At 37.5% G+C, this 27,211-nt stretch overlaps 1 protein-coding gene across 1 annotated transcript in view; it reads right to left on the bottom strand.

Moving 5' to 3' along the window:
- Positions 1–3,183: 3,183 nt before the first annotated feature.
- KIF6 (kinesin family member 6) overlaps positions 3,184–27,211 on the bottom strand; it is a 182,345-nt gene continuing 158,317 nt past the window's right edge. Inside the window, exons 17-22 of the mRNA XM_067293186.1 lie at positions 21,108–21,192; positions 19,975–20,110; positions 18,256–18,344; positions 10,365–10,454; positions 8,304–8,410; positions 3,184–4,772 (exon numbers count right to left, since the gene is read on the bottom strand). Of these exons, the coding sequence (XP_067149287.1) occupies positions 4,756–4,772; positions 8,304–8,410; positions 10,365–10,454; positions 18,256–18,344; positions 19,975–20,110; positions 21,108–21,192 (524 nt within the window). The 3' untranslated portion in view covers positions 3,184–4,755. The remainder of the gene's footprint in view (positions 4,773–8,303; positions 8,411–10,364; positions 10,455–18,255; positions 18,345–19,974; positions 20,111–21,107; positions 21,193–27,211) is intronic.

Here is a 27,211-nt window from a genome sequence, read left to right as displayed (position 1 = left end):
GACAACCTGAATGCAAGGATCCAGGGACCTGTTCCTCCACAGGGTATGAATCCAGCCTGAACAACTTGTACATGGAAGCACTGAATTGTTTTGAATTTGCCTTGCACCACACATGACTTTTAAACTCTGCATTTCAGAGAGAGTTAAGGAAATTGCTTAGAAGTATGCAAAACGTAAATAACAGTAACTTATTGTATTTATTCAAGCTTGACACTGCCATCTGGCAATTTTCTACTGTTGATTTTGTTCTCACTCCAAACTTAAACCAACCATTTTGACTTACTGATGTACACTCACATAGGTGAAAGGATGGAGCCCTTTCAGATATAGGTTATAAAGAGTCTCAAGATTTTAATGGTATTTTTCTTAGTTTCCATGAAAAAGCTGCTGTTTCCTTTAATTCTATAGTTATTGTATTGGAGGTGTACCTTGTTGTTTCCGTTTTTTATCAATATAAATACATTTGTGTAAACCACCCATGACCCAAAACATAAGTATTTACTTAGTTCACTGTTTGTGTCAAATGAAGCACTTAAGCTGCCGAAAAACATGAAGAGAAGACAATCTTTAGAAAATCTCAGGTTGTGGCCCCTGAGAGCAAGGGAAAACAAAATTCCAGTTTAAATTTTTCAATTTTATTGTGCTGGTGTCAACTCAAGGCACCAATAACAACTGTTACAATTTTCTAGTTTACATTGCTTGCCTTATTGGTGAAATTTCAGAGCAAACATTACAGGAAGTGAAACAGAAAAAACATTGGAAAAAGTTCATTTAACATTGATTTAAACCACAATAAAAGTGATTAATATGAAATCATCTAAAAATAGAAATTCAATTGTTGTGGTTATTAAAAGTGAACTTTGAAAAGACAAATAAATTATATATAGAGCTACCAAGCATGCTACAGCTATCAAGTCATTCTCAGATTTTCTTTTTGTTGCCATCTGTATTCACCAGTTGAATAGCTGGTACAGCTGGCACTTACAAGAGCTTAACATCTTCTGTTGACATGCCCTCAGTTTATACTATTGATACAGAACACTTGCATCCTATGATTGAGTAAACCAGGCAAGAACAATAAAATCTCTTAGTTGGGAAGATATTACAAAATATGCTTAGACTGTTACATGTGTGAACCTCATTATTCCACTTTAAACCTGTTTCATAAAAAGCACAAGAGGGAAAATGGGACATTGAACTGGTAGAGCATCCGTCTTCCAAGCAAGAGAAACTCAACATAAGGTTGTGCCATTTTCTCCTTGGAGCTCCCTGGAAGGCTGTGGTGGCCAGGAAGTGGTGCAAATGGAAACAAATGTCCAAGCCTAAGGCTGGTTTTACTAGCATGGTTCCAAGCTGTGCAGAGATCCCTGGTGGATTCAGCCAGGATGAGAACAGGCCTTTTGGTCCTCATTAGAAATCTGGATCATACCCTGGCCCTCCCAGAAGCTATGCTGCTGTAAGAAACTTCAGTGGATAGCTATCTTCTCCTGCAATAAACTATATGGGAGGATTAGAAATACCCTGAAATGAGAGATGAGATGACCCATAATGGTTGTCACAGAATAATCCTGGAAATATCTGTATGACATCTAGCGCTAGAGCTACTGCCCCAAGAAATCTCCACAAACAAGATCTTTGGATTTACTCTGGTTGGAGATAATAAATTGTATTTATCATATACACATTTAAACAACCAGCAGCTAGATATCACGGTGAACAGACAGGAGTCAGTCATGCACGAGAACCTCTGTACTTAGCAATATTGTTTCACAGGCGACTAGGCAGGCTCAAGAGCATTACAAATGTGGGCCACTGATTGATTCTGCAATGTGGTAAACACTAGGGTCCTTTCCAATTAATCTAGAAATTATTTGAAGATAAATCACTAAAACAAGTAACAGTGTTCACTTGTGGCCAACCAAAATTTCCTGAAGCAATAAACGCTTTCATGAAGACAAGAAGGCTTAGAGGGAAATTCAGTAGCCTTCAGACACCTAGGAGAAGGCCATCAAGAAGATGGAGCCAGGCTTTTCACAGTGGGGCATGGTGGAAAGATCAGAGACAACAGGCATAAGTTGTAACAAGGGGAGGCTCAGGCTGGATATAAGGAAAAGCTTTTTCCTGATGAGGACAGTCAAGCAGTGGAACAGGTTGCCCGGAGAGGTTGTGTAGTCTCCATCCTTGGAGGTTTTCAGGACCAGACTGAACAAAGCCCTGAGCAACTTGGTTTGATCTCATAGCTGATGAGACTTTGAGCAAGAGGTTGGATTAAAGATCTTCTGAGGTCCCTTCCAGCCTGAATTTTCCTATAAGCCCAAGAGAAAACCACTGAGGAGTACAGGCAGTTTATAAAAAAAAAAGCATGCTTTTTTCTTAAGATTATTGTGCATTGAATGAGCAACCTTTGCTGGCTAAAAATGCTATGGAAACATCCAAAAGAAGGAAGAAAGGCCAATTTTCTGCATTTATGTTTATTTATATGGTTTTGTATTACCAGATGCCCTCTTGGTCAAGCTCTTTTTGTGTGCATTGGTACAATCTTAATCCGAGACCATTCTGCAAATCAGGCATGACTTTGCTGATACTGATGATCAAATATCACACTGATTTTACATCATTATAAAAACAGACTGGAGGATTTTGAAACAGAAAAATAAGCAATCTTCTCTGTCTGGGATTTAGAGGTTTAGTAAACTGAGAGTAAAACACTGGATATGTAAACATCATGTAGCAGTGGTATATACATTGTATGAGGATAGTGCTGAGATCCCTCTCTTAATCAGTTACTCAGAGCTTTTGGAAACATTTAGAGGTCAAAAGAAATGAGCTATTTTACCAATAATTCTCTTTTGGCAATAACCAAGTAAGTTCACTGTGATGGGGATTTTACTGAAAACAGGAAAAGACAGCTACTTCACTCAGCAATGGTTTGGAGCCTCTGGTTCTTCTCCAGCTAGCTGAATTAGATGGAGACATGTTGGTGGCCCTGCTCACCTCAGTGGGGTTGTATAAACATTAATTCAGCATGACTGGCAGAAAGAGAGCACCAGCAGAAAACCAACTTGAGGAATCGACTGCCTAGCAGAGTGATTCCTAAACTGTGGTGCAGAGAGAGCTGGCTGATCACAGGATGCTGGCTCTCTTCCATGTCTCCTGCTAAAGTGAACTAAACAGTTGCCTCCACCCCAATCCCCATTCTCTTGGAAAAAGCAGAAAGAAACGGAAACCCCACATGCTCTGAGCAGCCAAAATATATGTGTGTATGTATAATAGAGTAACCTCTGTGAGAAGAAGAAAGATAAAGACAAGCAGGTAAAGACTCAGGCAGAAAAAAGGGACAGTTTAACAAAATCTCTAACAAAGCTGGCAAACAAAAAAGGGAAGACCCGTGGCTTTTTCCACCTTGCACCAAGTCGTCTCAAACTCTGTTTTCCTTTCTTAAAGGAACTAGATATTTGACGGTCATTTTACCTTGTACCTCCTAATTCTGTGCCAGCTGTGCTGAATTTTACAGAAACTGAAATGCAGAAAAAGGAATAACTTTAAATATTTCTTTATTGGCTGCATCTTAGTTGTTAGTTTGATAAACATATGTCTTCTATAGGTTTGAACATGTATCAATTCATCATGTGCTTCCGAATAATTCTGAATTTGCCACAGAATTCCGTAACAGCAACTTAAGGGAATATACATCCTTCAGAATGATATGTGACTCCTGCCAATATATTGCTGTATTTTTAAGTGAACAACCCAAACCCTTCCAATTATATGACTGTAAGCTTAGCACTAGCATGAAAAATGGTGGTTTCAATCTGAAATATGCATTTCTCAGAAACAGACTTCTTGTGTTGAATTTTTGGATTTGTTTTAATCTGAAGTGTAAAGTAAGACTGCATGTTATGTAGTAAAGTAGGACTGTGTCAAAAGTAAAGTTATGCTGTATATAATATATAACTGCACTTAAGTTTTCACATTCCATTTGTGTTTCACAATTAATCGTCCTGTTTCGCTTTAAACCTATCAAATGTAATTGTTTCTTCTGAAATCTGGATATTCTGGGAGGGTATATATTTTGAAACGTTCTAATTTTAAAACATAGAATTTCTTTCCAAATGAAAATTAATTTTTGTATTACAACACAATCTCAGTATCTTTATCATCTAGTAGGAAAACTACTTTTGGGGAAGGGAAAAAAGTGGAACTCATTCATTGTCATCAGCAAAAGGTCTCAAATTAAATTTTGCAGGATTTTATAACCCATGTAACTATTATTTTGCACAAACATCTCTGAAAGCCACCTGAACCATAATCAATAAAGCTTTATGCAAATTTTTGCAGGTAAAACTGCTGGACTGAATTTGTTTGCAAGCTTCCAGTATACAAATACCAAAGAAGAAAAAAACCCCATCAGTAACAGTAAGTTCTCCTCAGACTGAATATGCAGAAGAGCATTAAAATATTAGATAATTTTGACATTTAGAAAACACTCAACAAGTTCTCAATAAACAAACATAGTTGGCAAGTTCCTGTTTAGTTTAGTTTTGCTAACAAGCTAAACACGCTGAGTGCAAAACTTCAAATATTCTCTAGAGAAATGTATTTTTCTGTCACATACAAGTCACTTTTTTATCTTTATCAATTAAAGTTGTACATCCAGAGTAGTTATTTGTACCTGCTTTCTAAACAGAAGAGGAAGGTGAAGAAGAGAAGTCTTTAACTACTTCTAAAAGTAAATAGTGGACTGCAACAAGAAATTCACTTGTTCCCCAAGCCTGAAAGGAGATAAAGAATCTGTTAGACTATATTTCAGGACATGTCATCAGTTTTAAAAGAAATTTGCAAACAAACACAAAGCAGTAGAAAGGGGAAAAAATAGGACATCTTAATTTAAAGCTTTAAAGACAAAAATATCATTCATCTACTTCTCTGCAGTTTTTGTTTTTCTACCTCAAGACTGAAAGAGGTAACAAAAGTGCACGTTTACAGAGCAGCCTTTTGTAAAAAGCTTTCCAATGTTGCATTGTATTAGCAACCCCAGCAAGCCACTATGAATGTACCTGCTTTAATTCATCTCTGTTTAGAAAGTAAATGGCAACGACCTACAGACTGAGCTAATGTCCTCTGAGACCTCTCATTCCCTCCCCGGTATTACCGTCACTAGGGATATTGAGCATTCCCATGCTTTCTATTTATGAAACTTATTTTCCACTCCATTGGTTTCTGCACACATTTTATCCTCTCTTTTCAGCTAATGCAAAATGGGACCTTCAGTGTGCTTCTAAGCTATTGATATAATAGAACAGTTTGAAAGAGTCAGGATCAATAAAGGAAAGAGCAGGAAATATGTTGACATTTTTTAGACCTAGCAGACTTTGGTTTGGTTGGACCAATGCTTTCTCATGTTGTTTCCTGCAGGGCACTCTTAGAAAGAGAGTGAAGCTCTGTGGAAATAATTGTACACGGAAAGCACACATTTGCACATAAATGCTGAAATGCTTACTGAATATCTTGGCCAAAGAGGGTTTGGCAAGGAAAGAACACAGCATGGGGCAAGGACTCAGCAGACTTAGCTTCTATATGACTTCATGGCTTTTAAATGAAGCCACTTGACAGTGACTCTGGGCCACTTAACATTTCTCTCTGCTTTAGTTTGGAGCTGTTTGAGATTTATTGAGGAAAAGTTCTATGAGAGACTGATAACATGTAACATTTTTTCTCAAAGTATGCATTCTGTATACATTCCTTCTGCTGCTGCTTTTCCTGTCTGCTTAACTTTTCCTTACCTCTGGTATCTTTTCTTTAAGGGCAATCCCCTCCCTTCCACCCTCCCCCAAAACCAATCCTCCAGTTCACCTTTGCTTTGGATGCAACTGCTCTGGGGAACTCCTTATAGCCAGTGACGTACAAACACTACAACAATCGCTATGCCTCTCTTCTCCATGCACTCTGGAAACATGCCAGGTAGGAGTGATGAAAGACAGGAAAAGTAGCTGAGAAAAGCCAATTGAGAGATGTTTGAGAGAAGCTCACATGCCCCCCTTGAGAAGAAGTGAGAACAGGTGTGGTGAAACACACCTTTAGGCCAGACCTTTAGTCCCTTGATTTCCAAGGGAGATTGAAGGAGGGATTGGTGGGCAGTGTGAATCATAGGGGATTCTACCCAGTTCTGTCCTTTAGGGCATATCTTGCATCATGCAGTGCTCACAGAAAAGGGAACATATACCACTATCACATATACAGGAATAGCAGAGGCACTCTCTCAGCCCGTTTGCTCCTCCCAGTTAGAGAAGCCATCTCAGGTGCTGAGGCATGAAGATTTTACTTTTCTTCATCTTACTAAATGAGAACTAACAAAGAGGCTTGATCAATGGTTCCTACTATCAGCGGCCTGACCCTTCAAATCTGGGAGGCTTTCCTTTTCCTCGCAAATCATCAGGAAGAAAACCCTTCTTTTATCTGCCAGGTTGACTCCAAATCCTTCTCAGAACTTGCTGCTCAGCTGTCTTTTATCTATGACACATGAAGTCCCTATGAGCTTGTAATACGTGGGTCATGTGTAGGAAGATCTCTTCTCTTCTCTTCTCTTCTCTTCTCTTCTCTTCTCTTCTCTTCTCTTCTCTTCTCTTCTCTTCTCTTCTCTTCTCTTCTCTTCTCTTCTCTTCTCTTCTCTTCTCTTCTCTTCTCTTCTCTCTTCTCTCTTCTCTCTTCTCTCTTCTCTCTTCTCTTTTTTCTGCCCTGCCTGTATTTAGTGACTGGTTGAGCTATTTAGCCCTGCACTGCCAGGATGACCAGAGTAAGCACTATGCAAATGCTACTCCAATCATTTTCAGCTACTTAGGGCAGGATGTAGCCCATCTTGCCTAATTGAACTTCAACACAATTCTAAAAGCATTGACGGGGTCTGTTCTGCAAGAATACCTTTTATAACTTTATACCTTTATAACTTTATAGCTGTCAATGTTGATAATGCCTAGTCCCTTCTGAAACTGATGTATGATGCTAGGAAATAGCCTGTGGCTGAAAAAAAAAAGCGCAACATGGAAAAGGCATTTGAGAGGTACATTCCTGATAGGGTATGATTTAGGAGATGACCACATGACAAATTATGCTCCTGTTTGTTAGATAACTGTACTTCGCAAAATGGATCAGATTTGGACCTTCTAAAGACACTTACCTCTAACCTGCTTCTGGTGAGCCACCTACAAATTCAATTTAATTCCATTTGCAGAAAAAACTTTACAACAGCTTTTCTAAAATAAACCAAAAGGGAACCCAAAGCCTAAGTGTGTTAAATGTTTGCTTTGGGTGGGTGCAGTGAGGATGGTTTTTCAGCCACTGTGTGTTTACCTGACAGTTCCCTGATAAGCGGAGTGATACTGAAGACCCACTTTGTGACAGTGCTAACACCATCTGCCAGGTGCTGATAGCTTGCTGAGTACTGCTGTCATCAGCACTCAAGTGCTGATGGAAAGTTATTGCTTCAGTAACCACTGCTGCTTTCATCTTCTCTCTAATTGGTTGCTGCCACTAAAAACTCTTATTTAAAAAATTAAATAAAAAGAAAGAAAATCTCGGGCAGTTTTTCTTTATCACGATTAATTACTTCCAGGCTACCTTGCAGTGCCACTGTTGTGCATGTAGTGGCTTCTGCCTCCTGCCAATTTTAATTATTTACACTGTAGAATGAACTTTATTGCCTATCTATGATTGCTTTCAGTACCTGATTTGGTGTCAAACATCCATAGAAAATTTTACTAGCTTTTGATATAATGAAATATTTGTTAATGGAAGACTCTATTAGACACAGCAAACCAGTCTGCCTAATAAGGTAGGGTGCAATGTAATCATTTGCATAATCTTTATTTGGTGTCAATTGTTACAGCTAAATTAGTACACTATGCTGAATCACAGCAGCTGAAAATCAGGCCAGAGAGCTTTAAAGAAAATGTATATTGAATATTTTAGAAGTATTTTAATTATCAGTCAACAATACTTAACAGTATTTATTTCAGTACAAATAAATATACCATGTGGGCTGCACAGGCGTACATGATGCAGAAAGTTAATTGAGGGTGGTGGGGAAAAACAGATAGCCTTCATAGTTTTACATTGTAGCACTGAGCTACTAAAATAAATACATGTGAAGAACCTGAAGTGTTTTGAACTGCTGAGGACATAGTGTAATTTAACTACCAGAATCAGTTTCCATTTGTGTCAGTATAAATGTGGAATAAAGCTATTTTGGCTTTGAAATGCTGTACTGGAAGTTTTGATTTGGCCTCTTATTTTTTGGAAGGATTTACCTTTCTTTTGCAGGATGTTCTCTCTTGCTTTAATGAAAGCGAGGATGTCAGCATCAATCTGGCTGTCTCCAGTCAGGGGAATAGATGAGCTTGAACTTGGTAGAGTCCTGAAACAAGCAAGTATATTTGCAGACTCAAAAGAGTAAAAAGGTTATTTTCCTGTTCCTGTATCTTGCTTTTTCAACGTGGAGAGCTTTGTTCTGCAGATATATTGGCAGAGATGGCATAGTTTAGAGGAGACTCAAGCTCAGGACATCTTAATGCTCTTATGTAGACTCTTAAGACTGGCCAGTAGCTTTCTGGTTTGGTAGGGCTGTAAGCTTAGCAGTTATAAAAGCTCTCACAAAGAGCGAAACAAAATTACTGCTGAGCCAAAGATTTCCCATCAAGTAGAAAAGCCTAGTATAGTGAGTTTAATAAAGAAGGATGTGGGTATGTCATGTTTATGTTTGCTTCAATAAAAAAGTGCTGCTATTTATTTGAACAGAGCAGTAGTATTTTTGCCTACTGTAAGGAAATTTTTATATACATATAGAAGTAAACAATCACATGACATTTGCTGACAGAGACAACTACTTTGTGGTCTTTACTCTCCAATACTGAGTGAGATCTTGTCTATGCAGCTAAATCATTGACTTACCTCTGTTCTTTGATAGCCTCTCAACTGATATAAGATGGTGTAAGTATAACGATGCTATTCTATATGAGCTAAAGATTTAGCCTTGTTTAAAGAATAATTAGTGCATGACTGGTGAATTGGGAAATATAATGATAAAAATTGTAACATCAAAGCACAACAGGAGCTATGGGGAGAAATTTTACTTTTATGTATCCAGCCTTTGTAATTATAGTTATTTCCATTATTCTTTACTGACTATCACAGTAGAACATAATTCTGCCTGATATAAAACAGAATTCTGATATCTTTGTCTTTGTGCTACTAATTAAGTCTTCAGTTGCTAGATTAGTGAACCAAAATGGAAATACTAAGGAAATGACTATGAACTCAGTGAAATATCTCTTCTTATGTAATTCAACAAGGAGATGTCAGCACCACTCAAGAACTACTCTCTTATCAATGTTCATCTGATAATATAAAGAATGAAAAATGCAGAATATATTTCAGAAGGTGCTGTCTAAATTCCCCTATAACTTCTCTTTTTCTTCTGTTCTTCTTAAACACAAAGGTAATTTTAAAACACTAATTTTGGCAGCTGAAATTTTCCATGATTTTTTCCTCTTCCAGAGGTGGATTATTTTGGAAAATGAAAGAAAAAAAACAACTTTCCCATTTGTTCTTTCTTCTGTAATAGGAAAAATAGAAACCATATTTTCCTAAGGGTGGTAATAGCCAGAACTGTTAAAGCACAATAAGACTGTAACTTCTGGAAGTATACTAACTTGGCATGATATTTTGGTGGAGGAAAAGGTCAAGGAAATGAACACAAATGAAAAAAATGAGGAGCAGTCAAAAAAATTGGTAGTTTCTGCTAACCTGCTAAGTTAATTTTAACAAAACAGTACCTCTTTTGGGAAAACATAACCTTTGCCAAGCCGGACACACCCAGGCTGCTGCTGTCATTTTACTTTACTAGAATAGTTTGTGTGAGGGTGTCGCTAAATATTTTAAGGAAACACTCACAAGAAATCTTACCTAAAATTTTATATTAATGTCACAATGAGGACAAAATCATGAGAATGAAAAATCTCTGTACAGTCCCTGAATTCTGCAGTACTTACAAACACTGATCTGTCTTTATTTCAAATGGTTTTATTTATTTTTTTAAGGAGTCCCTTTTTTCTTGCTGAGAAGATACAGTCATCATAACAAGCTCATCGGGGGGAAAAAGCCTCAGGCCAAACAAGAAGTCACCTCTTTCCCATCGATAACGCAGATGTTTGGTGTAAAGCTATGGGACAGCTTGCGGTGTTGTTATGGAATTTGGAGGAAAACCTGCAATTTCAGTTTTCTTTTCCATTTTTAAAGAGACTGTGAGTGTTACCTAGGGGATATATTACTGGTTTACATTTTCCTCTGAATAGCCCAGGTACACTTCTTACCTTGATTTTGAAGTTGGATAACTAAAAGTAATTGAACTTTTATTCCCAGTTGAATCTTCATTAGGGCTGATTCTCCTGGTCTCTGAAGAACTGGAATGGAAGGGGAAATGAAGGAAAGAATATAGCCCTTGCAGTGGGAATGTTAATATATGCTAAAGGACTACAAAGAAGCTGTTTTTCAAAACTTTTTTTTTTTAATCTATGTAAAGCAGTTGTTGTTTACTAGAAGAAAGAGGATTTTAGTTGAAGCCATGTGATGACTCGGTTTATGTACAGAATGTGGCAAATAAAGAATAAGATCGTAAAGATTATGCTTCTAGACTATGCCTTCTAAGCTGGACTTGTAAAGCATTCAAATGTATCTGATTCTGGAGGCATATTTAGTTCCCCAAATAACTATTAGCCAAGTGAGGCCTTAGCTTATTTTCCATTCTTTCTTTAGTCAGGCAAAATTATTACTATAATCAGTAGGAGACTGGATAAAAACTGAGCGAGGACTTTGGGTTGTGGCTTGTTGATGATAGCCAAATATATTGCAAATGGCTGTTGTGAATTCCTATCCCTACAGATATCATTATCAAGGAATCTCTCAATTAGGAAAGCAGATTTCTGTCATGAAATGTCTAGGGACTCTCTCCTTTCTCTGGGGATTTGCACATTTCCTGTGTCAATCTTTTAGAAAATGAAAGTATGGAATTATTCAGTAGTAGGATTTTTCCAGCAGATGGCAGGATTGGCACACTCTTGCTTTTCTAACTGCAGTAGTATGTTCATTGTTGGCTGATGAATTGATATTTCTGGCAGAGAACTTGAAAAAGGAAAGAAATTTATTACTAAAATTTTACTGTATTACACTGTGCCAGGTTCAATTTTGTAGCAGATATTATGCCCGAGAGTATAAGTCATTTTCAAATGAACAGCTCCAGGTTTACAGAAAGTTTTTCTTTAACTCCTCAAGTTTCATACCATTTGCACGTGCCTAAATGGATTAAAATAACATCGAGACTCAGCCTCACTCTACTAAAGCAATAGTGTATTTAATGTTAATAGTATTCCATACTTTATTATGGCTACATATTACAGGAGCTAGAAAGAATGTGTGATGTTACTACCTACTGTGTGATTTAACAATATCTGTGATCATAGTTCTGCTTTAGGATTTCGTGAATTTTTTTCCCATTGATTTGCCAGTTTTTAAGAACTAAGTGATTTAGGGGCTTAAATTCCATTTTGAAAAAGAACTCTGTCTGATCCCTGAGATACCAAGGTATCCAAGTTGTGTTACCACAGTTTATCAAATTGTGATGCATCAGCTGAGCCACAGCAACCACCCATGACTGTGCTCTTAGCCTGCAACAAATGTAAGCTGACGTGATGTAATGTGATCCTTTTTCATTGCCTTTCCTCATTGAAATAAGCTTCTTGGTTTGTATTTGCTGTGAACAGAATGTAGAAGTTTATTTACTGTGGGTGAGCTGATGTAAATAACTTCCAAGCTGCAGTAGCTTATATACTTGAACTCATGTTTCCCATTGAATTTCATCGAAAACTAGTCTCCAGAATTATCAAATCCCTTTTTTTAAAGGGGACTTAGATCCAGATTCTGTTAAAAAACTAGATACTGCAGGTGCAGCAGGGTTTGATTTCTACAGGCCTCATTTTCAAGTGAGTCCTCCTGCACCCAGGACAAGATGCCTAAACTCACCTTAGAGTGCTCAGGGACAACTGGGCATCTGAGGAAGTTGATGTTAAAAAAACCTTAGACTGAGTGAGGTGATGCCTAGAACCAGGAAATTAACAGCACAATGCTCACAGATAGGCCTTAAACTCCAACTCTCTGACTGTGGAGTTACAATCAGACATGCTTGTCCGTGGGATCCAAACTCTTCCCCTGCAAGTGGAAGCTTACAACTATTCTCTGTACAGACTCAGGGTGCTGCTTCCATATAATAGGTTAATGATTAGAGTGCTAATCTAACGAATGGGGTTCTCTTCAGCTTGACAGAACTCAAAACGATGTTTTACACACCCCAGAGATTGCTGTAATCCCTAGGTTAGGGGGAGAGTCTGTATGAGGATGAGGAAGGATTTTACCTCCTTAGAATTGGAGCTGGAACACTATCTACAGCATTGCAATGCACAGAATCAGAAAGGGAGTAAAGAGTCTAGTTCTGCTGTGCATTGGTTTGTATGCTCAGGCTTATAATATTTAGGGTGCTCAACTGACTGCTAGCCTGCTCTCAGAACCCAGGATTCCCCTTCTTCACCTCAGTGTTAGATGCTTTTCCAGTGATGAGAAAACACGAGAATTTTTGCCAGCACTGCTCTAAATTTAATGGAAAGCCATTATGACAGCATGGAGCAGGGGAAATGATACCCCTCTATCTGTGACAAGCCTGAAGGACTGGGCATCTCAGGAGACTCAGGCATTGATGTCCCTGCATGAAAACTTTTCTAGATGCTCAATCTGCGAATATTCTGCACTGGCAACAAGGCAAAACTGTAGGTGCTTAGGAAACCTGAAAGTAAGAAGTCAGGTGTTTAGTGCCTTGATTTGTAAACGCACAGTCAGTGCTTCTTGATTTAAGATGCTAGACGAAGCCAGACAAAACCATAACTGACCTGATTTAGTGTGATGATAATCCTGCTTCAAGCAGGAGGTTGGCCTAGAGATCTCTAAAGGTGCCTTCCAACCAACACTTCTGTAAGGTGTAAATGGGCACTTTCAGATCATACTTTTGGACTTGGACAGACATAGGTATAAAAGTTCTATCGCCTTTTCTCTATCTATCTCCTAAGCTCTAAAATTGCTCAGGTTCTTTTGACAATGTATAAAGACCATTTTTCATTTTGAATATATCTGAATTTTTCTTGGGTTGAGTTCTTCAAGCAGTCTCAAACTCCTGCTTTCTGATATCTTCTCTGTAGTTTCTGCTTTTTCTTAAGGTTACAGATAGTTAGTCAACCTCAGAATTCTCAATTCTTTTTTAACTTAGTACCTGAATTTTCACCCACTGAGTGACTTGCTTTGTTTTGGGTCACCTGTTGGGGGTATATTTCCTGGTTCAGGCATGGGGCGACAGCAAGAGGGACCTACATGTCATTGCTGCAGTGCCTCCCTTGCTGTGGAGATCCAATAGCTGGATTTGGCAAGCCCATGGGCTGCTCAGTTCCTTCTAGCACATGGTCTTAGGAGCTGGAAAGAAGGTGGGTGTTGCAGTAGGAACACTTGATTTGCCAGTGCAGCAATGAAAAAGAAGAATGGGAAAAGAATGGAAAGTGTAAAATCTGAAGATATGCAAACTCTGCATTGTTAAAAAAACTACAAAAAAACCCTCAGCTGCAGTTCTCCAGTCATCTGTGCCTTGGAAGTGAAGGGAACAGATGTTCTGTGTAAAGGCAGACAAAATATATTTAGCAAGATTCAAGCTGCTTAAAATCTGACATTTTTGTATTTGGTTACAAAATCAAATTTGGCCTCATTTGCAAATTTTTAGATGAATTGTTCAAGCTAAATTGTTGCCAACAGACACTAATGTGAAAACCTTTGAAATGCCATTAATCAAACATGTTATTCCCAGGTTATATTTCATCATCACAGAACACTTCAGAAAACTGGCATGAATGAAAAATGATCAAGATGGAAAATGCTGCAAAAAAAAAGTAAATGTTTCCTTTGTTTCACATAGCACTAATATAGCGTGTGAATTTTATACTTCAGGACAATAAATGTTAAAACAACTGATGCCAAAAGTCATCAGAGAGCACGAAGAGTTATCTGAGATTATCTCCAAGGGAATCTCCAAGGAGGATTTTGAAAAAGAAGCTGGACAGCCAAGAAGTCTGAGATCAAACATGCTGTAGGGCTTGCTGGAATAGGACAAATGAGATTCAGTAAAAGGGAATGAGTAAGGTTAACAGACAAAGATCTGATTGAATTAAAAATGAATGGATTCCTTCTGAGAGAAAGAAAGAAATCAAAAATTTTGAAGAAGGTTTGAATAAGTATCCAACAATTTCTTGATTCAAGGAGAATACAAGAACAGTTCAACACTAGTGAAGCTAGACATTTAGTTAGAGAAGTAACCTGAACAGACAAGGATCTGATAAACTTCTTGTCAATGCACGAGAAGAATGTATGAGGATGAACAAAACACCGTACTTGAATTTTGGAGTGGAACAGACATGGAATGCTGAGCCTGACATACATTTTAAGACTTTTTGCAGACTTGACAGAATACCACCAAGAGATGGAAATATGTTGCAGTTAACACCGCACCTTTATGGTAGACAAAATATGGACAAGCAGTGCATTCTTTTTCACACTTGAGGAATTTTATCAGGTGTTCTTTTTGAATAAAATAATTTCTTGTTGATTATTTTACATTCCTCTTCCTTTCTCTTTGTACTGTGCCTCTGGGATTACCCCGATAAGACCCTTTTCAGTCTGAAATACAGAGATGGGTCATTCTTTCTCAGCTTTGTACAGTTCTTCTTCATTGCAATTAATGTGTTCTGAACAGATGAGATTTACTATTTCTACAACCTTCAGATGAAAGACATATGCAAAGATTATATATAATCGGGAAACCATTGAATCTGTTCAATAGGTTAATGAACATGAGTCTGTAAGCATCTACATTACACAAACTACCGGTTTCAGCTATTTTAGTATATCAGATTTGATAATGTGATTAGCCTGTTCAACAAATACCTTTCTTATGCAGAGGAAGACCTCATGCTGAACTCACTGATAACCCTTTGGTTGCCCTTTCCTTCAGCACTGTGTTCACTGAAATCAATCAAGTTTTGCTGCTTACTTCAATGGTAGTAGGAACAAGCCTATAGCTTTCAAACCTTATTAGCAAAGGCAGAAATGCACTCTTTTTCACTCCCTTATAACACAGACTCATTTTGGCACTTAACAATTCAGCCAATTTTTTTTCAATTGAAAAACAGACATGTTTGGCCATAAATCGAGCACCTTTTATGTGTGCGTATCCTTCTTAAGCCTCACAAGGATTACCAAGCTTCCCTTCCCTGTTATTTTAGTTATAAATTGACTTAATATAAAATATAATATAAGGCTATCGCATTCCCCTCCCAAGACTTAATTATCTCTAGTAATGTGACTAAGGTGTGTCAAACAATAATAATGCACATAAATTGTGCATTACAAGGTGGTCAAAAGATTTTGTTCAAACAAATATATAAATCTCAATAAATATTATGGAATATATCTGCATCGTTGATGTGCTGAGATTTATTACTCAATTTATTGAGTCTGTATTTATATCCATTGTGAAGTCTGTATTTATATCCATTCACACTAAGGAATTTGTCTGAATGGTTTTACTGCATACTTATTCTGTCAGCAGCAGTCTTAGATTTCTGACATGCAGCCCACAAAGTTTTAGATCTTATGTCCCCTGAACACATCTGTGAACTGAATTCCTCCTTGGAAATAGATTTTATTTACACCACATTATGTGGTATATAATTTAAGTCCATTTCTGCTTTTGTGACCATTTATTCTGATGGGTGAAGATGGCAATATCAGTTTACAGAAAGAGACTGTTGATTTCTAGGTGAATTAGAAACAAAGGGCCATTTGTGTCTTGGGACTACGTAACAGTGAGGAGAAATTGTAGCTAAGACTCATCCTTCACAATCAAGAGAATTAATAAGTAAAATTCCTGTGTCCACTTGGTTCAAGAAAATCCTTGGGAAATGAACATTCTACTGTTTTATACTTTTACAGTCTGTGAAATTGGAAACTTTTACTCTAACATGCTATTGCCTCAAGTAGGGGGAAGAATAAATTTTCATGCACAGTGGGATGTTAAGCCTGCAGTTGCCCCTCACAAAGAGTAGAAATAGTGTTTCTAATTCCATATACATCACTCTGGAAATGTACCTGTGTAAAATATGTTTAAACTGCTTTACATAAAATAAGATCTACTCTCTGTAACTATAAGATGGAAAGAACAGTTGACTTCAAAAAACCATTGCACAAATACTGATAGAGATGATATTAGATATGGGAGAGCAAAACTGTATTCATTCTGACTCCCTCTACAATTTCAGTTCAGGAAGGTGAATGTTCTGGGTCTATGATATGCATATAAGGATCATTCAGTCAACCTCATTCAAGATGTCCATTAGTCAGATGTGATAGAACTGTTTATTATGAACACGTGAGTTTCTCCAAGAGATCATGTGAGGCAGTCCAGGGCTGTGAAATAATCTCAGGAACTTAAAGCAACCACACACCTTCCCATGTTCTATTCAAACTAGATACACTTTCCTGAGACCTGTCCTCTGATAAACACAAATGGTAAAGACATTTGAAGAAAAGTTTAAAAGAAAAGCCTACAGGAACCGATTATGCATTTTTGCTTCTGAGCTGTGGAAAAAAAAGCAAGGAATCACCAGTGTTGCAAGACAGTCTCCCATTGCTCTGAAAAGCCCTTGGGCATTATCATGTGTTCTTTTTGGTTCTAGCTTAAACTACAGAAGATATCACTGTCCTAAGCTATTCATCAGCACACCAACTAGAAATTACTGTTCCCAAGAACAACGGGGCAAAGAGGTTGTGTAATTGCTCCCTTGTTTAATTCTGTATGAAGTTAAGGAGGGTAGCTCAAGTGACAGTCATGGGTTGTTTGAACTAATTGATTGCACTGAAGTACATTAAAATCTTCTCATGTTCTGTTTCATCAGCTTTCCTGTGATAGTAGTTATGTTCAGCATAAAACTAGAAACAAACAGCTGAAATTAGGTCTTAAACCATGTCAGCCTTTTGCAGTGAATGTGTGCCTAAGTCTTTAGAGAACACACAGAATAAGAATCAAAGCAGAGAAGACTAAAGTTGGGATTCATCAGTTCTAGACATCTGGAAGTGTCTTCTTAGATATCATTAGAGGATTATGTTTTTCATTCTCTCTCTGCACCGATTGTAGAGCATTTATCATAGCTACCTGAAAGGCTGTGGTAAAAACTAGAATGTATTTTACAGTTTTAAGCAAATCATAATATTCATCATTTAATGGCATGTTGGATATATTTTGCTTGCTGCAGAAACCCCCCCAAACTTTTAAGCATAGTATTGTTATAAAATAGTAGGTAAAGCCACTCATCAGGAAAGGGTTAACTGAATATTGAGAGGGAGAGAGAGAAGTAGGGATGAGAGAAAGAGAGAGGGAGGGAGGAAGAGAGAGAAACAGAAAGTGGGGAGAGAGAGAGGGAGAGGGACCATTTCCATTTATTGTCACTGAACATGGAAACCTGCATATTTTGGTATTATTTTGCTGCACTTTACAGGGCTATGAAAGACCTATTAGTGCAAATTTAAATTAGAGGTTTTGAAATCAGAAGTGACTGATGATGAAATGAACAAGACGTGCTTTACATTTTTCTACTATAGGGGGTGCACCAGTGTTTTACAATATCAAACATAACGTCATTGTGGCATAATATGCTGTATAAATGTAGCACCGGGACATTTTTCAACAGCAAATCTAGGCTATACATTACATCAGTTTTAAATCTTTTTTTGATTTGCAGCCCCCTAAATATATTCCAGTGGAGGTACAGTCTCCTCGTATAGCAAAATCCACAGATAACAAGCTTGCTTTTATTAGTTATCTGTCATGGAGTCCCTAGGGCCCCAATATGACATGTCAAAAAGACCGAGTTACAATAAGCTACCTTCAATACAGCTGCACAATAAGTGAATGATAAAAATTCATTTTCTACACAATCATTTTTCTTGTAACTGAAAATGCAGTATTTGAGTGTGAAGCTTGCAAAAGCATTCTGGTGTACTGCAGATTTAATAAAACTGCGCCTACTTACAAGTAAGTAAGGAAGAAAAAAATGAGTATTTTACCTGTTAGTAGATAGATGTTGCAAGGATTTGATAAACTGGGGATAAACTGCTGCAGTATTTGATGTATTAACCAACTCTGGCTTTTCCTGCTGGGTTTAGATTGAAAAACAAATTATATAGCATAGAACTTTTTTAGAGCATTTAATACTGGCCTACAGATCTCAGCAATAACAAGGTAGTCAATGACTCACTCAAAAAACACAGAGTCTGTATCATACAGTATTTTCTTCACTTGGACACACACTTCTGAACAAAGAGAAAAGTGTTTAGGATTGGTTTAAGTATTTCTAAGCTCAGGTTTCATGTTTTTAATATGTAACAACACGTGTTGGCTGATTTGAGTTTCTTAGGGAGCTCAGATGTATAGATAGGTCATGATCCAAGAAATCAATCCCAATTATTTTTTCAAGATTTTTTATCTTCTGCTGATGAATCATGAGAAGCTGAATCCTGGACCCCTCCTGCCAAGGGACAGAGAAAAATATGCTCCCGTGGATCCAAGGATATTACTTGCAGAGTTTTGAAAATTCTAAATTTGTAGACAGCAAGGTCACTAAAACATATCCTCTTTGCCACCTATATGGTTAAGGATTTTAATATGAAAGTATTTTGCAATGATAACTTGAAGTTAAGCTAGTTAGATGGTGTTTTACGGATAACTAAGCTCCTCATGTTAAGTTTGGTATCTATTTTAGACCATTTTATTAAAACTACAGTTAAAATTTATACTCATTAGACAAAAAATCAGCTGCACACTTCTGTTTTTGTTTACAGTAATTTTTCCCAGAGAAGGAAATCTTCTGTTCCAGTTAATAATATATGATATGGATGGACTGCACTCAACACTTTTTCATTTAGGCTGATGTGCCTTTCATTGTAGTGCTGTGCAGTGACATGCCGTGTCACTGCCTCGACATCATACAAATGTATCAGAAGGGGAGCTCATAAGAAAGCTGACTTGTTTCAGTTGTTTCCCCTCTAGAACCTCTAGTACTGTTGCCTGTGTTTATGAAACTGCACATCTTTCAGCCTGTCTCACTGTGTTATGAACTTCATATACACTGTTTAAAATATCTCTTTAGTTTGTTTTTATACAAGTCATTAAATTAGAATACTCTGTTTCTGCTGGGTTCCTAAATAGCCAATGATGCTAGCTGTCAGACTCAGCTAGAGCGCTAGGGGATGCACACTGTCCTGAGAGTCAGTGGCCCTCTGGGAGCTTAGGAATTATAAAAGGTTACAGAAGTCATTGCAACCACAGAAAACTAAAAGCCAATTATGCTTGTCGGGTTTTGCCCATACTACAGCCATGACTGCCATCTTCTAATATACTCAAACACAGCATAAACCTGATGAAATTGGAATTTTGCTAGCAGTAAGAAAGACGCTCTTCCCCAAGTCTCCCCTATTCATTTTATGTTCTTTCAGACTCTGCGGCATTTTTAGGAAAATTCTTGACTTTTGTTCAAGTTGTCTGGGAGGAAGTCAAAACCAAAAACAGAGTAGAAAACAAAAGTTTTGTTTCACTTGTATTAGCTTCATACAAGCGTAATTCACATTAGCTGTGTCTGATTTACACTTGAATGAATAAAGAAGAATCAGGCCCCAGATCCCACCTTTTAGCTTCCTTTCTGTCTAACCAATTATCTGCTTCTTTAAGCAACAATTGAAGTTGTTAACATTTGCATGAAAAGGAAAAAATACAAAGCAATTTTATACCTGTAGTTTTGTTGCCTCTTCAGACCACCAGAGTTCAAAGTCCTTTTGCAGCTTCACCTTGGCTTTTTCCATGAGAAGCTGCAGGTGCTCAATCTCTACCTTCAACCCTTTCAAGCGATTGAACATTGTTTTATAACTAATATGAGAAGAAGAAAGTATATTACAGGTCTTCCAGCATATCTCTGAACAAAGCCTTATTCTCCCTAGAATAGTTACAAATTTAAACTGCAAAACAATATGTAATAAACAGAGTTTGTGGGGGAAGGGTGGTGGGAAGAAGAGACATCCCATATTTTATTAGAGCTTTCATGGGGCTGCAGGTACAAGAAATTCATCCTGAAAAACTTTCATTTCACTGAAGAATTAGTGAAGTTCAAGTGGGACTGATACTGACTAACAATTAAAGTACAGGCTCAGTCAAATATGTCTATTATTTCTTTTGATTTCTCAGTATGATACTGTTAATAAACAGCTGGTATCCAGAGCCTGGATTCAGTTAGAAGCTATGTATTTATTCCCCTTTCAGTCAAAGCTTCATTAACCAGGCCTCTTGTCTAATGTACGGTTGGAGATTTACCAATAGCATGAAGCAGCCAGAAGTTTCCTCACAGATTAGAGCTAAAATAAATGCTAGCAAATTACTTGATATCATTGCATGTATTTTCTTTTATCATCCTGGCTACTGTTGCATTAGAGCAAACAGAACGATTGGTTATGCAATGCAGACTCTGCATATTATTTATACTTAGTCTGCCCTGTAGAGCCTAAAGGTTTTCTTTAGGTCAAGGAAAGCAGGACATTACATCTGAAACAACTGACTGGGCTCACAATACATTTAGAACTAAAGAACAAGTTTCTAACGCTAATCCTCAAGGGGGACATTAACCTATTTTTATTTATTTTTGACCATTAGCCCAAACATATAATTTCCCTGCTTATGTACTGTGGTATCTTACAGACAAATAAACCAACAGCATATACAAATACAAAAAATATATTAGTGAACCACAAAGCTGACATCTTTTGAAATGTCAAAGAAAACCCTGAGGATAGCTGTGTGTGCAAAATTCTAATCAGAATACACTATTGGTGTAATTTATCTTCTGAAGGGTGGGTTGAATCAGAAGTAATACCTTTTTTTCTCTTCTTCAATTTGTGCTCGAAGCTTCTCTTCTACTGGATCAAACTTATTTAGCTCTTCAGAAGGACTGGCAACAGCTAGAAGAGAAATGACCACATATAAGCAATGATCATGAGGTCAAAAGAAGCAACTTTTAATTAGAATAAAAGCTATTTTTGAAGAGGTAAGTAGTGAAATGGGGCCCTGTACTAGTGTTTTTTTCCTCTGGAAATGTGGATTCAAATTCCTTTTAGGCTTTATTTAGTATAAGAGAGATCAAAATAACTTTAGTGACTTGAATTGAGTTGAATTTTACAGTAAAGACTGGAATATTTATTTTAAATATGAATAAAAATGATTTTGCCAGTCCATTTTAAATGTTTACCTTTGGCATAAAACTAAATGCATTAAACCTGCCCTTTTGGGCTACAAAGACAAGTAAGACTAGAATAGCAAAGTTGTTGCAAGAAGAAGATAAAACAGTAGCTGTGCTGGTGGACGGAAATAGAATAACAGAAAGGAGAGTAAAAGACATATTCTGAAGAAGAAATTAACTTTGATAAGCAGTAAATTCAGACAATTAGTATAAATAAAGGAAATAGCCTGAAACTGTCTTTGAGAATTTTTTCAGGGTGAAGGAGAACTTCAAGAGAATTCACCCTAATTCAGCCTAAGAAAACAACACAGGATTTCCCTATCCTATAACATGGCTAGTTCTTATACCGAGAAATGCAAAACAGTCTTTCCACCGCGGGTTATATGAACTGGGTTCTATTCAGCAGTGAAAGGAAATGTAAAGTTACCTACTAGTATTACAACAGTTTCTATTTCTAGAATGAATGAGTAGTTTAAGATTCCCAAGAAAACATGTTTAAACTTTTTAACTACATAAAAATGAAAGAAACAAAAGATCTGCTGTACAATACAAGTAAGTTTCCATCTCGACTATTACTGCTGCCAAGAAAACAAATTATACGTCAACTTGTCATTAGGCCTAAGGAGTGTACCCTAGCTTTAAGGAATGGAATTCTGTCTGGAACAAGAGGGCAGTAATGACCCCTCTCTGCCTGTCAGCACGCCAGCTAAAACCATTAATCTTTTATTGTAGCACCCTGTAGTTTAATAAAAATGAAACTGAAAAGCATTTTATTTCATTTAGAGTACTTAGGTCAAGCATGCTAACACAGACTAAAAGCCAAGGTGGACAAAACCCATGCACAATTCTCATTCCATACATCTCCAGGTTTTGTTGGACATGCACATTATAAAAGGATAGAGTGAAGACATAAGTGTGGTGGACAGGGTGCCCTCAAAAGATCAAAAAATAAATTGGGATGTTAAAGTAAACACGCAAGTCAGGAGGTGCAAACCTCATGACAGAGGAGATGCTAGAACAGTGGCATTATATAATAAATTATAACTGAATGCAATAGATAATGAGAAGGCCTTAGTGGTCATGTCAGAACCTTTGAGGAAAGCAGTAAAACTTCCATTGATTTCAGGGGATCAGGATTTTCTAATGTGTCAGATTGTATCCTCAGAAAGAGGGCATACATGAAAAAGTGCAGAGCTACATAGGGAACTCCAGGGGAGAGGATCACTGCAGAGCCCTGAGGCTCTGCATTTGTTCTACCCTTACAAATATGCAGCATCCATATTCATAAGGGTAGAGAGAAACATGCCTTTGTGGAACAAACTGAAATGATTTAAGGAGTTACTGCTTCCCAAGTGAGTCACGTTCACAGACCACATGAGCATTCTTAGTATGTTGCAGTGCAGTCAGCCAGACTTAGCTTGAACCATCTTCAGCAGTGGTTCAAGAGGACTCTCCTGAGCACATTGAAGTGCATTTGGCCTATTCACACCATCTGTTACAGTGTCTGAGCTCAGGAGGTGGTAGCTCTAGCTGAAGGGAAATAATGTAGAATGCAGTAAAGTATGATCTTAAAATGTTAATGCTGTTCCTGAAGTAAATGCTTCCCTACACACAAACATCAGGAAATTCTGCTAGTCATTAGAGAGTCATGCAGGGCCGTAATATTGCAACTTTCCTTCCCTGATTTATTTGCACATTTAGTACTTCGAAAAACATTTTTACTCTAGCCCTCAAAGGGCAGCCAAAGTTAGGCAGAATCTGGTCATTTATATATAAAAACAACAAGAAAAATATTTTGTTGATGATGATTACACTCTGTGGAAAGGACGACGTGATTGCAAATTACCTTCAGAAGTAATAACAGTCTTTTATGTAAGACAAATACATCTATGACACAAAGCCCTCACCATCCTCAACTCTGAATGCAGCTCTCTCTAGGAAACGGCTGCACATTTCTCTAGGAATCCACTGGTGATGAAAGCAAGGATCATGTTTGTGGGCAAGATGAGCAGCCCAGAGATTTGTATACCTACACAATAGAAAGAGATGTATACAGTGCAAGTTGATGTGGCCATGGCAGCAAAACAAATCTAACCTAGTAAATGATGAAAACTTATATATACCTCAGCATGATCCAGTCACCAAAGCAGAAGATATCTGATCACAATGTCAGGTGAAGTCCCATGGTAAGTAAAGTCCCAGGACACACCTACTTGGGTGCCACTTTGTATGTTCTCTGATATCTTTTCCTATGTCATTGCAGTCTCCATTTCAGCTTTTTATCATGCCTACTTACTGCAACAATATGCTTGTCAGCTGAACAATATGCTAAAAACTGTAGATCTCTTTGAATCTCCCTACCTTAACATATACAGATAAACACATGGATCTTCCCTGATGTTCAAAGCAAAGGAGATCTGTGGTTTGGCACAGTATTTTCTAACCTTTTTGTAGGCTGTTTCTTCTACTTTCTGCTCATTGCCTGCTACTTCTTTTCTCCCCTCTCCTCTTTACCTTTCCTGAATACCTGCTGTGGCCTCTGGGTGCCCCTGCGCTCCTGACTCCTCACACCCCTCTCCTCCCACCAGCTCAGGCAGTTTCAGCTACAGCTCAGGCTAGGAGGCTAGGCAGAGTTTACTAGCTCAGGCTGTGCTCTATATCTCATGTCCAATGCTAACTTTCTTCAGTAGGCAGACTCAGTGATCTAAAATAACATGAGAGGGACAACTGAGTGAATAGGCATTACAACATACAAGGCATAATATTTACTCGCAAAGTTAAGGTAGATACCTAAGAAGAAACACTAAATTTTTGTTACAGGTTTTTCTTCCTCTAAAGAGTTATCTTTTATTGCTATATATATCCCCTTGCCCACAAACAAACAGAAAAAGTATATTAAAACATCAAGTCACTTTATCTCTATATTAACCACATGTATACAAAAGAATGCATAAGTCAGGACAAACTGAAAATTCACAAGATCAGCTTTGGTCCATATACGTGATAAATGTGTAATACATTAAAAAGTGCAGAGGTGCTACTGCTGAAATATTAAATATCAGATAGGATTTCTGCAACCATATGGGAGAAAACAAAGCAGTATCTGCTTTGTTGGCTCACTCAGGGCTGACTTTAATTCATCGATTGGCACTTTGTCCTATAAAGCTTGAGTGCATAGTCCAGCTGTACCCTTTAATACATCAGTTAAGATGAGCAGCCATTCAGCTGATGTGCAATATCACATGCTTTTTTAGTGCCCCCAGTGACTTCTCCTCCTGGGAAACAAATGCAGTTGGTGCAATTTGATCCTGGCAAATGCAGATCCAGGTCTTGGGGCACAGGGGAGGTATGATGTACATGTTTGGGAAAACATTGTCTATGTGTTTATGCATATGCCAGGGGCTTATGTTGGCAATCTCTACCCTGTTCTATACAACAGAGCTATTTTAGGAGAAGTCAGCAGTGTACTCATATGGAGTATAAATTTCTTTATATTAGCATAACTGCACATACAGCAGAGAGACAATACTCATGAACCTTAGATTTTTAAGTCCTTTATTAACAGTACTGAGCCATGCCATAGAGGGTGTTTTGACAGCACTATATTGGACAGCAAAATAGCCAGCAACATTTATATTTATCATTAAGTTAACTGTTTTTCTTTTATTTTCAGATATAACAACCCATTTGGCTATATGGGGCATATGAAACAACTGATACAGGCTGCCTGCTCACAGAGGAAGGAGAACCTTTCATGAGCTGACACTCAGTTCATATCACTAAGGGTTCCTTTTTTTCACAGACAAAATTGCAAGACACATTGTAAGTTATAATGCCTTAATTTTAATGAAAAGACCAATTTTAGAGCAAAGCAAGTAGTGAATTTTAGAATAAATTCCACACCATCAAATCACACAGTATCAGAAAGAAATCAGAGCACCTGCTAACTAGCTCACCTTTTCAAAGCATTATGGCAAGTATGGATGAAAAACACTATTTCGAACAGGAGATACCAAGTGTTATCACCATAGTTCACTGCAAGCAGGCAACAACTTAAAATACTCTGACAGATTCTTGTCTACAGTCACACAATTTTGCAAGAATTTCTCTGTGACCCTGAACTTCATACTCTGGGTCGCTCATATATTTCTAGAACTGAAGATATCCTAAAGTCAAATTCCTAGGGATTTATTGTCCTTGTGCCTCAACTAACATTGTGCCCTGCCCTTCAGCTGTACATTTGCAGTCAAAGTTTTTCATTTTTTCATTAATCTTATATTTATCAGCTTAAGTCATTTGAAGGACTTACTTACATTTCAAATTGATTTCAGCACCCAGTTAATATTTTTACTGCTTTATTAATCAGCTCCACAACTTTTGGCAAGCTTTCTCACTTTAGTGCTTTCAAACTGGAACATATGCTGTCATTTGGGCTTTCAAAAAAGAGCTAGTCTTCCTTCATTATTTGGGGATGATTTACAGGGAATTCCCTTGTTCTTCTCTCTATTCCTCCCCTAGGCCATGTCTACCTGTCTTTGTCACTGGGCATTACGTGCGTACTTTGTACAAAAGCAAAGATGGGTATGCATAATGAAACTCAGATCCAGACGAAGACTGGAAGAATTTGCATTGTGGGTTTTAGAGCAAGTTTACCACCATCTTGTTGTAATAGATTTTTTAAATTTCAGCCAGGTGATCAGGAGCATACATTGAAATAAACTGCCTTGTTTTCAGCGCTTTACATATTTGGGGGCAGGGGGGAAGGAATAAAGACATGTATAATTTACTGATTCTTTTTAATCACTGATTTTAGTAAAAAAGTCCATTGGTATGCTGTTTTTCTTTGTATCATTGTACTTCTTATTGTTTTATTGGCTTAATATTGCCTCGAGCTAACTGACTTCCAATGCACACCTGGAAAGCAGAGCTATTTTTTCAGTCTCTGCGAGCCATTTTGGTTAAACACAGGCTCACACTTCAATTCTTTTAAGTCTCTTCTTTGAAACTAGTCATCTATATATTTGCTCCTGAAAATACATGCACATGAAACAAAAGGCGTTGCCTTCACTTTATCTGTACTCAAGCCATGAAAGTTTCTGAAACCACTGTGGCTAAAACTTCATGGATGGTTTCCAAATACACAAGTACAATTTACTGGAAAAAATGAAGCTTCAAGTTTCATGTGTTCCATACATGCCAGTTGATCTAGTGGAATAACAACATAGCAGGTCATAGTCAGGAAACCCTCAGTGATCAAGATTTTTGCCTGCATTTACTAAATGCACTTTATCATTAGATTACATAAGGTTATTGTTGCATAATTTATCTTGCTCATAATATTTTATCTTGCTCATAATATTAGAGAAAGCCATACCTGTCATTTGAATTGTCTTTTTCCACCTCCCAAAACAGGGGGTGATTTGTCATCTGTCAATTTTGAGGCTTCCTTAGTGTTCACTTCTATAACATCCAAGAGCTTTCATTGAAAAAACGTCTCTGCCAAGTTTGGAATGCTTTTCTTGAAAGAGCAAAAGGATGGAAAATACTTCTGAAGCTGGCTGCCTATCATAAAACGGAGACATCTGGACTACACTGCCACCAGTGTGTGCATGGCATGTGTAGTAAGATGGTAGCAGAACTTTTGTAATGTAGTGCCAAGATAAGAACTTGTTTGAGAATGATATGGTACAGCTTTAGTGAGAATGAGACATATCTGAAGGTGCTAAAGATGCATTCATGAT

Source organism: Apteryx mantelli, chromosome 3 (genome assembly GCF_036417845.1).
Source record: "Apteryx mantelli isolate bAptMan1 chromosome 3, bAptMan1.hap1, whole genome shotgun sequence".
NCBI lineage: Eukaryota > Metazoa > Chordata > Aves > Apterygiformes > Apterygidae > Apteryx > Apteryx mantelli.
Note: the sequence above shows the minus strand (reverse complement) of the source record. Positions and strands in the feature narration are given on the sequence as shown.